This window comes from Scyliorhinus canicula, chromosome 3, assembly GCF_902713615.1.
Source record: "Scyliorhinus canicula chromosome 3, sScyCan1.1, whole genome shotgun sequence".
NCBI lineage: Eukaryota > Metazoa > Chordata > Chondrichthyes > Carcharhiniformes > Scyliorhinidae > Scyliorhinus > Scyliorhinus canicula.
This window is the reverse complement of record NC_052148.1, coordinates 177,910,880-177,924,487: the sequence shown is the minus strand read 5'-3', so window position 1 is coordinate 177,924,487 and position 13,608 is coordinate 177,910,880. Positions and strand designations below refer to the sequence as shown.

The window sequence follows — 13,608 nt, the reverse complement described above, 5'->3', positions numbered from 1 at the left end:
GAGAGGTGGGGTCAGAGGTCGGTAATGTTTTGGAAGTGAAAGAAAGTGGCGTTTGTGACTAATAGGATGCCAAAGAGAAAGCTGGGCTCAGAGAGGTTGTACCTTTCGCTTAACTTAATGTGGTAGCTTGAAATTCAGGCTTGAGTGCATAGATCTGTTTTAGGTAGCTGAAGGTGCTGGTTTCAGTTTTGTCAATGGTAAGCCAGATGGGCTCCTGGCTCACCAAACTGGTTTCAGCCGTGGCTCCTGGATCCCAACATAATGTTATGGCCTACTCCTGCTCTGAATTAAAGTGCTTATGTGTGTGATATGTTCATTTATAATTGATACCACTTGTATTGCACATAACATTCAGTGTAAGATATTTCTCCTTTTAGACAGAGCTGTATAAATTGATTAAAAAACTAAACTGATCTTTATTAAAGCTGCTTAAATAAATAATAAGTTTTCCCTTTCAAAATATCATTGAAGCTCTGTACTCCAATATTTCCTGTATATCTACAGTACATTTACCATATTTCAATTATTGATCCTTTTAAAGTTAGTCTTCCCTGGGCCATTTAAAAAAATGGCTTTGCTTCTATTTGGAAACCAATTCCTTCTTAATGAGGGCAGACAGTTCTATTTAATTTGAGTAACTCGTTTGCAGAGCTCGGGCTTCTAATCCTCTTCAGGTTTTCCAAGATCACTTGTAAGTTAATTGTGAAAATTATCGAGTAAAGGGAGGAGGAGCAGTTCCAGCACACAGAAATTGATCTCCTGTCTGATCCGCAGTGCCATTAGTTGTGTGAGCTTGGTTATCCTGCTCTCTCAGCCTGCAGCAATGCTTTTGCTGGAGGAGTAAAAGATATTTAATTGGAGGCAAATGGAGAAAGCATTCCTTCCTATCAAAGGAAAGGACAGTTCACCAAAAGTCAATTTTTGTGGAAAGGTCACATTCACTCTTGCATATTTAAAAAAAACACAATCTGATAAATATTTCCTAAATGTCCCCTTAATCCTGTAAACTGACTGTAATGCAATGAAACAGAGATCAAGTCAATATGATTCTTCTGTAATTTCAAACACCGTGGCCAAGATCTTGCGCCCCCAACCCCCCGCCTCCCTGTCGCTGGCAGATGTGGCAGGCCATTGAAATTTGTGTTTACTTTGGTGGGACCGTAATACCTTGACCCATGTCTGTAAACACTCAGAAACATAATTTCAGTTGAAAAGATAACTGGGGATTATACTTATCTGAGGTCAAGAGCCATCGTCATTTACAGAACAGGGCATTTTGAGACTGAGATGAAAATCTAGTTTTGAAGATAGGTTAATTCCTTATTTTAAAGAAAAAAAAGCTGTATTCTCATTTCCAACACGGAAATCAATATTTTAAAAAAGTTATCGCTGTATTACTTAAATTCCTTTTAATGGAAATAGGCAAACATCTAAATAAGAAATGGACTGTAGGTTTTCTATTTGGGAACTTATTTTGATGGATCAGTAAAGGTTGACACCGTGTTGTCCCACTGTCGCCAAAGTCACACATAGTGGTAGTGTCACTGGATTGGTCTTTCAGCGGCTCAGGCTAATTCTCTGGGATTGTGGGTTCAAATCCCACCTCGGCAGCTGATGGAATTTAAATTCGATTCATAACATCTGGAATTGAAAGCTAGTTCAGTCATGGTGCAATGAGCATATCAGCTTGTCGGAAAAACCCATCTGCTCCACTAATGTCCTTTAGGGAAGGAATTTTGACAACCTTCTCTTATCTGGCCTGGCCTGCATGTGACTTCAGACCACAGCATTGTGGTTGAATCTTCACTGCCCTCTGAAATGGCCCAGCAAGCTAAACTACCAAACTGCAAGCATTGTGTCTGTGCCTGCACCAGATGGATTTCAGCAGTTCAAGAAGGCAGCTTAGCACCACCTTCTCAAGCGCAATTAAGGATAGTCAACAAGTCTTGACCTTGCCAGTGATGCGCACATCAAATTAAAAAATAAATTAAAAAAGAGACAACACAGATATCTCTTTCTAGCTTCTATTAATAAGGGAAATAAATATATGATCCAATCAAACCAAGATGTTTAACAGAAGCAATGTTGCCCCATTGTTACTGGACAGGAAAAAATATATTGTGGCAAGTGCTTAAGAGTGTCACAAGTATAAAATAAGCAATAATAACACTGTGCATACAGTACTGTGGCATACAGAAATAATAATTATAGATAAAAAAATATTGAACACAACAAGTTGGCATCTTGGTAGTACAGGTTGCCAGCAGCAGTTCAATAAAGTGGATTGTAAAGTTGTTTTGAAGTCCGTTGTGATTATATTCAGTTGGGTGTTGGGTGTTACCAAAGAGTAATTTATCAGGAGCTTGGTTCTTGCCAGTATTAGCTATAATTGTTGGCCTCTCTCCAGTGATTAATAAGTTAGGAGAAGCCGGCGACACGATAAATTTCATGTGGTCTACTAGGTAGAGTAGGTTTCATAGACCTGCTGTTCTCCAATAGTGTTGTGTACACAGAGACCTCCTTGGGAGTCCCACTTTCGACTTGTAAAATAATCTTGTAGATTAATCATGCAATCCTTCACTGTTGCAAATTTGCATTCATAATAAACTCCTGATATATTTAATCCCACCTCAGCATGTTTTTAAACTAATATTGAAATGATTTCAGGTTCTATAACTGAACTGTGCTAGAACACATTGACGTGGAATTGTAGGGTGCCAGTTCAAACTGGAAATGTAATACATGGCGAGTCCCTGGTCTCAGCTGGAACTAAATGGGAAGACAGATTAAACCTCCGTAGGGATTCTCCTCATCGTCTCTTGTGATTGGCAAAAGATCTAGGGCCCGATTCAGCAGTTTTGTTGTACCAGACATGGTGTCGGGATGAGGAAGTTGAACAGTGCAAGAGGCCTCCATCGGGGATTGTGATGCTCGAAATGTCTTATGCGATTCGACGGAATCTCGTGGGCACCGTGATCTGGATCTCTCCCTTGCTGGGTGAGATCCAGTCTTGCATATCTAAATGAGCATAGTAGCAGCCAGGGTGCCAGGCTGGTAGTGCCGAGGTGTCAGAGTGTCCATGCCAAACCCCTGCCCATAAAAGGTGGGGTGGGGGAGGCTCGAGGACCCTGGATATGGTAAGGGGGAGGGGGTCGAAAGATTGTGGGTGCCTTTAGAAATGGAGCCCCGATCCGCAAGGAGTCTTCTTCCACTGGCGTGCTCAGGAAATGACTTAAAGAGTGTCCTCACTGAGGCCAAACAACGTCAAACGTGCTGTTGTTTAGCGGGGTCTTTGCAGTGCCAAGTCCGCTGAATCGCACCCCTCAGATATTTTAATTCCCGAGTAGTAAGCAGGGAAAAGATACCAGACCTGGAATTGTCATGGGTGCCCAATCAATTTTAACAATCAGACCTCATTGAAATTTTGCTGGATAGCTGCCTGCCCAGGACAAGCATAAAAATGGCTGCTGCTCTGTGAAGCTTGAGCAGTTCAGAGATCACTCTCTGGGGTTGGGGTGAGGCATGTGGGGAGGTTTCGGGGGTGGGGGCGGGAGTTAGTGGATGGCAGAGTCTCAAACTTTCCTCACGCAGCAGAGAAGCACCAGCCTACAAATAGTAGATTTGCATTTAACTTGTGTATCTTCACTTCTGTTCTTGCAGGTGCTATACTGGCCAGAGTGTCCACACCAGTTGCCAGGGCCAGCAAGCATTTAGATTGTCAAGTTACCTTTATGCAAAACAAATTTTATATTGTTATAGCCAGGTGAGAAGTGGGAGAATGGCTCCTCTCTTCCTCGTCATCTCTCGACTGACCACAACTGGTGTTTCTAAAATTAATTTGCTTGTCAATTCAGCGAATGTTTAACTGCTGTGACTGTACAAAATAAACACAAACAGTTTTCTTGTAAATTTTAAAAATCGGAGCGTAGACATTCGCCCCCATCGTAAACCTTCAGGGGCAGCAATTGGCATGCCACAGGCTCCTTGACCCCCAAGACCCCGGGCTGAAAATGTGGGGCCAACAAAATAGCCATCCCACCTTAACGTGAGGCCAGGTGATTCCTCGCCACTCCAGAAGCCATGTGGCTTCATCTCCCAAAGCGGTGTGGGTTCCTTGCTGGAAGCACACCGTATACTTCCCGTTTCGGAGGACCAAGAAGTCCGGAATCTGCGTAATGCTTCTCGGCTACCATTGATGTTTAGGCTGGCTGTGGTCACCTTCATGTCAGAAATGTAGTGCCACCATTCACCTTTAATGCTCGGAATCAGCAGCAGCATGTGCCTCTCTCCTCCTGTAGGAGTCCGGCGAGGAAGCCATTAATCCGGCGCCAGACCGGATGAGCAGCACCAAGTGCAACCAGTGGGCAAGGGCTATTCATGCTCTGTTTTGGCGACTTCTGTTTGTTTGAAGAAAATCCCTGAGTTCCCCAGAGGGGATGAGGGTAGTCTCTGTGTGGGGCACGAGGGCGTCCACTGCCTCACTGCAGATGGATTCTAACTTATCCCCAGTGCCCACCATCGAGCAGCTGTCCTCCTCTAGGCATTCGCCATCTAGGTCCAAGTCTTCTGCCACATTGAGTGCAGTAGATTGCGTGGACCCACCAACTAGCCCCATGTCTGCCTCGATCCCACCCTCAGGATCAATGACAGACGGGTTCCTTCGGGTTCCTCTGGAGGTACAGGGCCAGAGGGAGGTGGTGGCTGAGATTGTCGCTCTGCCCCAGACGTCGGGCCACCTAAAATCTCGAGTAAAAGTTTGGGAAGGGAATGGAGGTGCCCAGTGGGTTCACTGTCAGGTAGATCCTGCCGACCATTAACCCCTTCTCCAGGGCAAGGTGGACTGCCCACTCGACCCTCAGAAAAAATAAAATTTTGCCGTCCATCTTTGAGGCTGCAACAATGGCCCGGGTCCTTTGTCCTTCCAATGAGCACAGGTAAACAATCATCCCCAGCCTGATGTGCCATGTGCAGGTTATCACACGGAGTTAAAGTGACAGTCAGCATATAACCAAGAACAGTGCTCTGACCTGGAAGTGTTTGGTAGGACAGACAGACAGCAGCTGTAGTTGTTCCTGTTATGGGGTATCCACAATATAATACAATATATATATATATATATATTTAAAATAAATTTCAAGTACCCAATTACTTTTTTTCAAATTAAGGGGCAGTTTAGCATGCCCGATCCCCCTAACCTGCACATCATAGAACATAGAACAGTACAGCACAGAACAGGCCCTTCGGCCCTCGATGTTGTGCCGAGCAATGATCACCCTACTCAAACCCACGTATCCACCCTATACCCGTAACCCAACAACCCCCCCTTAACCTTACTTTTTTTTAGGACACTACGGGCAATTTAGCATGGCCAATCCACCTAACCCGCACATCTTTGGACTGTGGGAGGAAACCGGAGCACCCAGAGGAAACCCACGCACACACGGGGAGGACGTGCAGACTCCACACAGACAGTGACCCAGCCGGGAATCGAACCTGGGACCCTGGAGCTGTGAAGCATTTATGTTAACCACCGTGCTACCGTGCTGGGTTGTTGGGTTTTGGGTTGTTGCGGTGAGACCCTGCAGACATGGGGAGAATGTCCAAACTCCACATAGACTGTCAACAGTGGTGGTACCAGGGGATTGGAGAGTGGCGAATGTTGTGCCCCTGTTCAAAAAAGGGAATAGGGATAACCCTGGGAATTACAGGGAGTCTTACTTTGGTGGTAGGCAAAGTAATGGAAAGGGGACTGAGGGATAGGACTTCTGAGCATCTGGAAAGACACTGCTTGATTAGGGATAGTCAGCATGGATTTGTGAGGGGTACGTCTTGCCTCACAAGTCTTATTGAATTCTTTGAGGAGGTGACCAAGCACGTGGATGAAGGTAAAGCAGTGGATGTAGTGTACATGGATTTTAGTAAGGCATTTGATAAGGTTCCCCATGGTAGGCTTATGCAGAAAGTAAGGAGGCATGGGATAGTGGGACATTTGGCCAGTTGGATAACGAACTAGCTAAACGATAGAAGTCAGAGAGTGGTGGTGGATGGCAAATATTCAGCCTGGAGCCCAGTTACCAGTGGCGTACCGCAGGGATCAGTTCTGGGTCCTCTGCTGTTTGTAATTTTCATTAATGACTTGGATGAGGGAGTTGAAGGGTGGGTCAGTAGATTTGCAGACGATACGAAGATTGGTGGAGTTGTCGATAGCGAGGAGTGCTGTTGTCGGCTGCAAAGAGACATAGATAGGATGCAGAGCTGGGCTGAGAAGTGGCAGATGGAGTTTAACCCTGAAAAGTGTGAGGTTGTCCATTTTGGAAGGACAAATGTGAATGCGGAATACAGGGTTAACGGTAGGATTCTTGGCAATGTGGAGGAGCAGAGAGATATTGGCGTCTGTGTTCAGACAGATTTTGGCGTCTATGTTCATAGATCTTTGAAAGTTGCTACTCAAGTGGATAGAGCAGTGAAGAAGGCCTATGGTGTGCTAGCGTTCATTAGCAGAGGGATTGAATTTAAGAGCTGTGAGGTGTGATGATGCAACTGTACAAAACCGTGGAAGCTTTGGAAAAGGTGCAAAGGAGATTTACCAGGATGTTGCCTGGAATGGAGAGTAGGTCTTCCGAGGAAAGGTTGATGGTGCTAGGCCTTTTCTCATTAGAACGGAGAAGGATGAGGGTTGACTTGATAGAGGTTTATAAGATGATCAGGGGAATAGATAGAGTAGACAGTCAGAGACTTTTTCCCCGGGTGAAACAAACCATTACAAGGGACATAAATTTAAGGTGAATGGTGGAAGATATAGGGGGGATGTCAGAGGTAGGTTCTTTACCCAGACAGTAGTGGGGGGCATGGAATGCACTGCCTGTGGAAGTAGTTGAATCGGAAACATTAGGGACCTTCAAGCGGCTATTGGATAGGTACATGGATTATGATAGAATGATGGGGTGTAGATTAATTTGTTCATAATCTCGGACAAAGGTTCGGCACAACATCGTGGGCCTGTTCTGTGCTGTATTTTTCTATGTTCTATGTTCTAGACACTGACCCAGGGCCAGGATCGAACCCGGGTCCTCGGCGCCATTAGGCAGTGCTAACCACTGCGCCATTGTGCCGCCTGGTGTATCCACAATATTTAAAGATGGCTTGAAAGCCTCACACATCCCCCACCCCCCCTGAGAGGTACACCCCAACCCAAGCACTGGGGCAGCAGCTCCGGTGCCCTTGAGCTACTTGCCCTGAAATGGAAATGGCTACTCACCACTTCAGCTCCCCATAGCAACCATTGCGCCATCTTCACATTTTTACAAAGGAGTACTAAATGATGCCGGCATGATCTCTCGCTGGGGAGCTGGTTAATTCCCAGGAGGCCGTTACATTCGACGTCAATCTTACTAATGAGATTGAAATGAATGCAAACTGGAGTTAATGATATGCTCGACACATTTGAGCGAGATCCGGAATTCGCCGTCAGGAGCAGGCGATCAAGAGACAAACTGAATTGCGCCTGGCACGAATCTCAATTTTGGCCTTTCCTGCCATTTAACCGGTGCGTCCAGGTCCCCACTTGATGAAACAAAGTGGTTAAATTGCATCCCAGATTATGTCTGTGTGTCCATGAGTAGTTCAGGATTGGCCATTTACACTTTTACACTTGATTAATCTGATTGTCCTGGTGGTCTACTTCCAAGCAGCACATCTCCTTTCTGATTGCTTTGAAATTTGCAAGGCTAAGTTATGTAAGTGTTTGGCTATTTTAAGAACTGTTGTAGGGGCCACCTAAAAATAATGTTATCAGTCTTTTTAAAATTTATCCTGGTTTCAGTCTACTAAATAAATAGAGGGCTGGATTCTCTGACTCCTCCGCCAGGTCGGAGAATCGCTGGGGGGCGGCATGAATCCCGCCCCCGCCGACTGACGAATTCTCCAGCGGCGGAGATTTGGCGGGGGTGGGAATCGCTGCGTGCCATTCGGCGGCCGCACACAGCGGCCTGACCGGCGATTCTCCGGCCTGCGATGGGCCGTAATCCCGCCCGTTCTATGCAGCTCCCGCTGGCGTAGATTGGAGTAGGTCCCTTAGCGGTGGGACCTGGCAGTGCGGGCGGGGTCCTGGGGGGGGCACGGGGTGATCTGGCCCCAGCAGGTGCCCCCACGGTGGCCTGACCCGCGATCGGGGCCCACTGATCCACGGGCGGGCCTGTGCCGTGGGGGCACTCTATTCCTCCGTGCTGGCCATGTAAGCCTTCGCGATGGCCGGCGCGAAGGTGAACCCCCCCCCCCGCGCATGCGCGGGGATGACGTCAGCAGCTGCTGACGCTCCGGCGCATGCGCGGACCCGTGCCAGCCGGCCGAGTCCCTTCGGCCCCGACTGGCACGGCGCCAAAGACATTCCAAGCCGGCCAGCGGGGCGCAAACCACTCCGGCGCCGGCGTAGCCCCTGAAAGTGCTGCCCAACGCCGGGATGGTTCCACCCACTCCACTGCACCGTTTCTGCCTACCCCGCCGATTCCCGGAGAATCCCGCCCAAAGTCTCTGTTGTTAAAAGCAGGATTTGATGATATTTATGAGGCATCCACTTGAAATGGGCAGTTGTCTCAATGTCCAAAGTGAAAGCAGCTCCTGAGCAGTGACTGAGAGGCAAAACATACCACATGGTACATCTCCCCATTGCAAACAGTATCTGTGCCATTTCTCATGGGGCTTCCATGGATTTGCAGCTGATGTTATGGCGGGTGGTCAGGTGAACCCCACAGAACATCAGCCCCAAAGTACTTGGTGCAAAGGAAATCAGAAGGTGAGAAGTACTTAAATATTAAGAAGAGAAAATGATGGAGGTGTTCAGCAAGTCAGGTAGCATCTGTGAAGAGAGAAATAGAGTTTACATGTCTGGTCAATGATTGATTCTGATGAATGTTCATCAACTTGACATGTTTGTCCCTCTCCAGAGATGCTACCTGACCTGCTGAATATTTCCATCATTATCTGATTTTATTTCAGACTTCCAGCATCTGCAGTATTTTGAGTTGATGAGATGTACTCATGTTTCCCCCCACTTTCCCTGCCAAATCCCAGGGAAAAATTAGCAGGAACAAGAAACTTCTGGCCTGAGGCATCAGGATTCAAACAGAGGAAAGAATGTGGGCGCGATTCTCCGCTCCCCACGCCGGGTGGGAGAATCGGTCACGCCACGCCACCCTGGCACCCCCCGCGATTCTCCCCCCCCCCCCCCCCCCCAAAATGGCGTGTCGCGTTTTGCGACATGCCTCTCGGAGAATAGCCGCGCGCCGTTTTTCACGGCGACCGGCGATTCTCCGGCCCGAATGGGCCGAGCGACCTGATGAACACGACCGGTTCACGCCATCGCCAACCACACCTGGTCACTGCCAGGCGTGAACAGCGCGCGACAGGTGAGTGTGGGGCCTGTGGGGGGGGGGGGGGGGGGGGGGGGGGGGGGGGGAGGATCGAGCACCACGCGCGTGCTCATCAGATGTCTGGCCCGTGATCGGTGCCCACCGATCGTCGGGCCGGCGTCTGTAAACGACGCACTCTTTTCCCTCCGCCGCCCCGCAAGATCAAGCCGCCATGTCTTGCGGGGCAGCGGAGGGGAAGACGGCAACAGCGCATGCGTGGGTTGGAGCCGGCCAACCTGCGCATGCGCGGCTGACGTCACTTCGGCGCCGCCGGTCGCGTCATTCCTGGCGCGCCGCTTTGACGCAAGCGTCAAGGCCGGGCACTCGGGATTCACGCGCCGCCGCTCCTAGCCCCCGGGGGGGGGGAGAGAGAGAGAGAGAATAAGGGGCGAGGAGCGGCCTCCGACGCCGGAGTGAAACACTCCAGGTTTCACTCTGGCGTCGGCTGTTTCTCTCCCTTTCGGAGAATCGCACCCTGTGTGTCTAATATAGGTTTAGTAGGGAATAAAAATACCTCCAATGTTACTTAGAAATTTTCCAATGTAAAGCAGTCTGATTATGATTTAAAAAATTCAACGCCCCAATTGAAATTAGTGACAGGAGCATTGGGGGAGATGAAACCAAAACTTTTCTTCCCAACCGGTCATGACCCCAATTCAAATCCTCCTATGTCTGGAAATTCCTATTTTTATCTTTTGGAATTTAAATGTTAATACATTACAATCTCACCCATGAAGTGTCCAAGGCTTATCATTTATTATTTTCCCTCCCTGTTAACTTTAGGATGAAGATGTTGTAATGCAGGTTGGAAACTGCTGTCCTGAATGCCTGCCAAAATCTTGCACATGGGCAGGGAAGAAGCACAAGGTAACCTTGAAACTCGCCTGCAAGTTTGGATTTTTCAAAAAAGTATTTTTATTGAAGTTTTTCCATTTTAACAAATAACACAACTAACCCGCAGGAATGGTACAGCATAGCAAATATGTCGCCACAAACATAGATACAGAGGAGGACATGAAAAACAGCAATACAGTTGGTCTAGTGCAATCATTAGCTCAACTTGGCATCTCTACACGCATTACCAGAGAACAACGGAGAGAAGGATAAGACCATGAAAACATGGTAAAATGGTGCACACCTTCCCACGTAGCGATTGCTCGCAACGACCATGAGAATTCAGGATAAGATCTTCGTGCCATGTTCGGGCGTACACCAGAACACATATTCCTCAACTCCAGCAACATCAGAGACACCAATAGCACACTGTAACATCCTCCTCTTGGACATCTGGGGCGGGATTCTCCGACCCCCTGCCGGGTCGGAGAATCGGCGGGAGGCGGCGTTAATCCTGCCCCCACTGGCTGCCGAATTCTCCGATGCTGAAGATTTGGCGGGGCGCGAATCGCACCGCACTGGTCAGCAGGCTCCCGCCGGCGATTCTCCGGCCAGCGATGGGCCAAAGTCCCACCCCTTCGGCCCCGGCTGGCACAGCGGGGCACAAACCGTCCGGCACCGGCCTAGCCCCTGAAGGTGCGGTTGATTCCGCACCTTTGGAGCCGCCCAAAGATGGAGTGGTTCCCACCACTCCACTGCGCCATTTCTGCCTGCCCCGCCGATTCCCGGAGAATCCCGCCCCTGATCTACAGGAGACGATCACGGGTTCTTCAACTCCACAATAAAATTTACCTAGAAAATTCATGAGAACACCAGTTCCATGCCACTAGGCACAACAAAACCCCAAACATGGCACAGTACTCAACAATTATCATTCTGCATATTTATATAGAGGGGATCAGCAACTAGGTTCAGATTATAGTAAGTGCTTCCCAATTATCTAACCAAGGCAGGAAAAAAGGAAAGCTACCAGGAGTAGAGGGTCTGAGGATAAAGAGGACCAGGACACAGCCATAAGCCCATGATTCTCCGGTGCACGCCCCTCACTGTGAGACAAAGAAGAGAAAAGGCTGCTCATTCAAACCTCACTCAGCCTCTCATAACATTCATTTTTTTTAATTTTTTTTTAAATTTTTTTTTTTAAATTTAGATTACCCAATTATTTTTTCCAATTAAGGGGCAATTTAGCGTGGCCAATCCACCTACTCTGCACATTTTTGGGTTGTGGGGGCGAAACCCACGCAGACACGGGGAGAATGTGCAAACTCCACACGGACAGTGACCCAGAGCCGGGATCGAACCTGGGACCTCAGCGCCGTGAGGCGGTTGTGCTAACCACTAGGCCACCGTGCTGCCCCTCTCATAACATTCATAACATACTTTGTGCGGGGGTGGGTGTGTGTGTGTGTGTGTGTGTGGGGGGGGGGGGGGGGGGGGAGGGGGGGAGAGAGAGAGAGAGAAAAACAGGATGCCAATGACAGTGCAGACTCTGGACTAGTCCAGCCCAGCCCACTCTTGCGCATTAGAGTTAGTATTTCTAGGATACCCAGCACATGCCAAGGCTCACCACTCTATCAACACTCGAAAATTCACATCATCCTCAACCAAGGAGACCCCACTACTGAGGAGAGGAATCATCAAGACACCCAGCAATTGGGCATCCAGGGACAGGACCGGTTATCCCATATCCTCATGACACGATAAGCAACATACCCTGTTACCCAGTAGACCAAATTGGGACCTGCCACAGCATGCTGCCCACTCAGAAAAAGTGAAGAAATTTCCCGAAGAGAAGAACGCCCAAAATAACCAAAGAACGTACAACACAGACTGGCACTGTGTTTGCCATTACAAAGAGGGTAGTAGGGGACAGAGCAGCATTTACTCAATAAAAATAAAACACTGGAACCCCATGGGATACCCAGCTACAATAAGGCGGGCACTCCAGAAACCACCATTGAAGCCCACCTGGAGGAGGGCGACTAACTCCTCCATCAAGCCTACTCCAAACCGAAGAAGGGTTTCAACAACGCAGATCCACATCATACAGACTCTCAATCCAACAAATCAAGCAAGGGTTTACTGACCACACACAAGTACATGCCACCACATATTTCCCCTGACTCCCAACAGCTCCAGAGATGCTAACTACAAAGAGGAATAAAAAGGAACCCAGTCCTTTATCGGTTACATGATGTGGCTTAGCTTTTGTGGGAGAAAAGCACAGATTTTAAAGACTCAAACTAGCAAAAATGTAAAATAGAAACCTGTTACAATTGCTCGAATAGGGGCTTTCCTCAGCCCAAGTGAAGACTTATCCAAACCTTCCGCCCACCACCACATCAACCATCCACCCACCAGCTCGTCATGGCGCCACTTGTCTTCTCTATAAACAATGTGACACGATGTGTCTAAGATGCACACCCTCTGTAAATGCGAGGATTACAGCTCATTTAAAAATAGGGCAACACTATGCACAAACCGCATGACACATTACCGACTCAGTATGGTTTTTTTTTAAAAACCAGGATAATAGGCAACCCTCGTCTCTGTGTTCATATAACGCGCACCCTTCTCGGGAGTATAGACAATAGCATGAAGTCAACAGCATCATCACACGGAAATAAAGTGCAGGATTGTTGACAAACTGCAGGATAATAACACCATCCATGTCACTTGGGAAAGCCAAAGCCATGACAGGATCGTCCGGCAACGACCAGGATCCTTCAGAAGTTCCATTGAGCGAAGCGTTTTCATCTCTGCCATGCTGTCACCCTGAAACACAGGCAGGGAGGAACCTGCTCACAGCAAGCATCAAGCACTGGTCAAGATAAGACCAGTGGTTGGGGCCTCCAGCTGACCCCAGGCCTTGAAGACCGGATGCAGTGTGCACCATCAGACCTGAGACACCCAGCCTTCAAATCAAGATTGTGAAAGCATGGCAGCCAACTCTCAAAGTCAGATGGGAACTCAAGCCCATTCCTCGTAAGCACAAGCATTCCTTATCTGCTCCCTATTCCCCGAGTCAGTCAGCATTGATGGCATAATGTGCAGCAGGATTTCCAAGGATTGAAGGCAAGCCCTCACCAGGGAAATTGCTCGATCAAATACGAGGATTCTCTTCTGCTCTTCCAATTTTTTTCCGTTGATATTTTGTAGTTCATCAAAGTAAACACCAACAACCTGCACCACTGAGCTAAGATCATTTCCCAACACATCATTTGCAATGGCAGCCATCATCTTGATGCCAAAAGCACTGCCAAGGCGTAGGCCCACTCACCAGCAAAACCATCACAGCAAGCTGGGC

At 48.2% G+C, this 13,608-nt stretch overlaps 1 protein-coding gene across 1 annotated transcript in view; it reads left to right on the top strand.

The window, feature by feature from the left end:
• The window catches only part of fras1 (Fraser extracellular matrix complex subunit 1), a 601,677-nt gene that overhangs the window by 222,916 nt on the left and 365,153 nt on the right, over positions 1–13,608 (top strand). Inside the window, exon 7 of the mRNA XM_038791813.1 lies at positions 10,191–10,274. Within this exon, the coding sequence (XP_038647741.1) occupies positions 10,191–10,274 (84 nt within the window). The remainder of the gene's footprint in view (positions 1–10,190; positions 10,275–13,608) is intronic.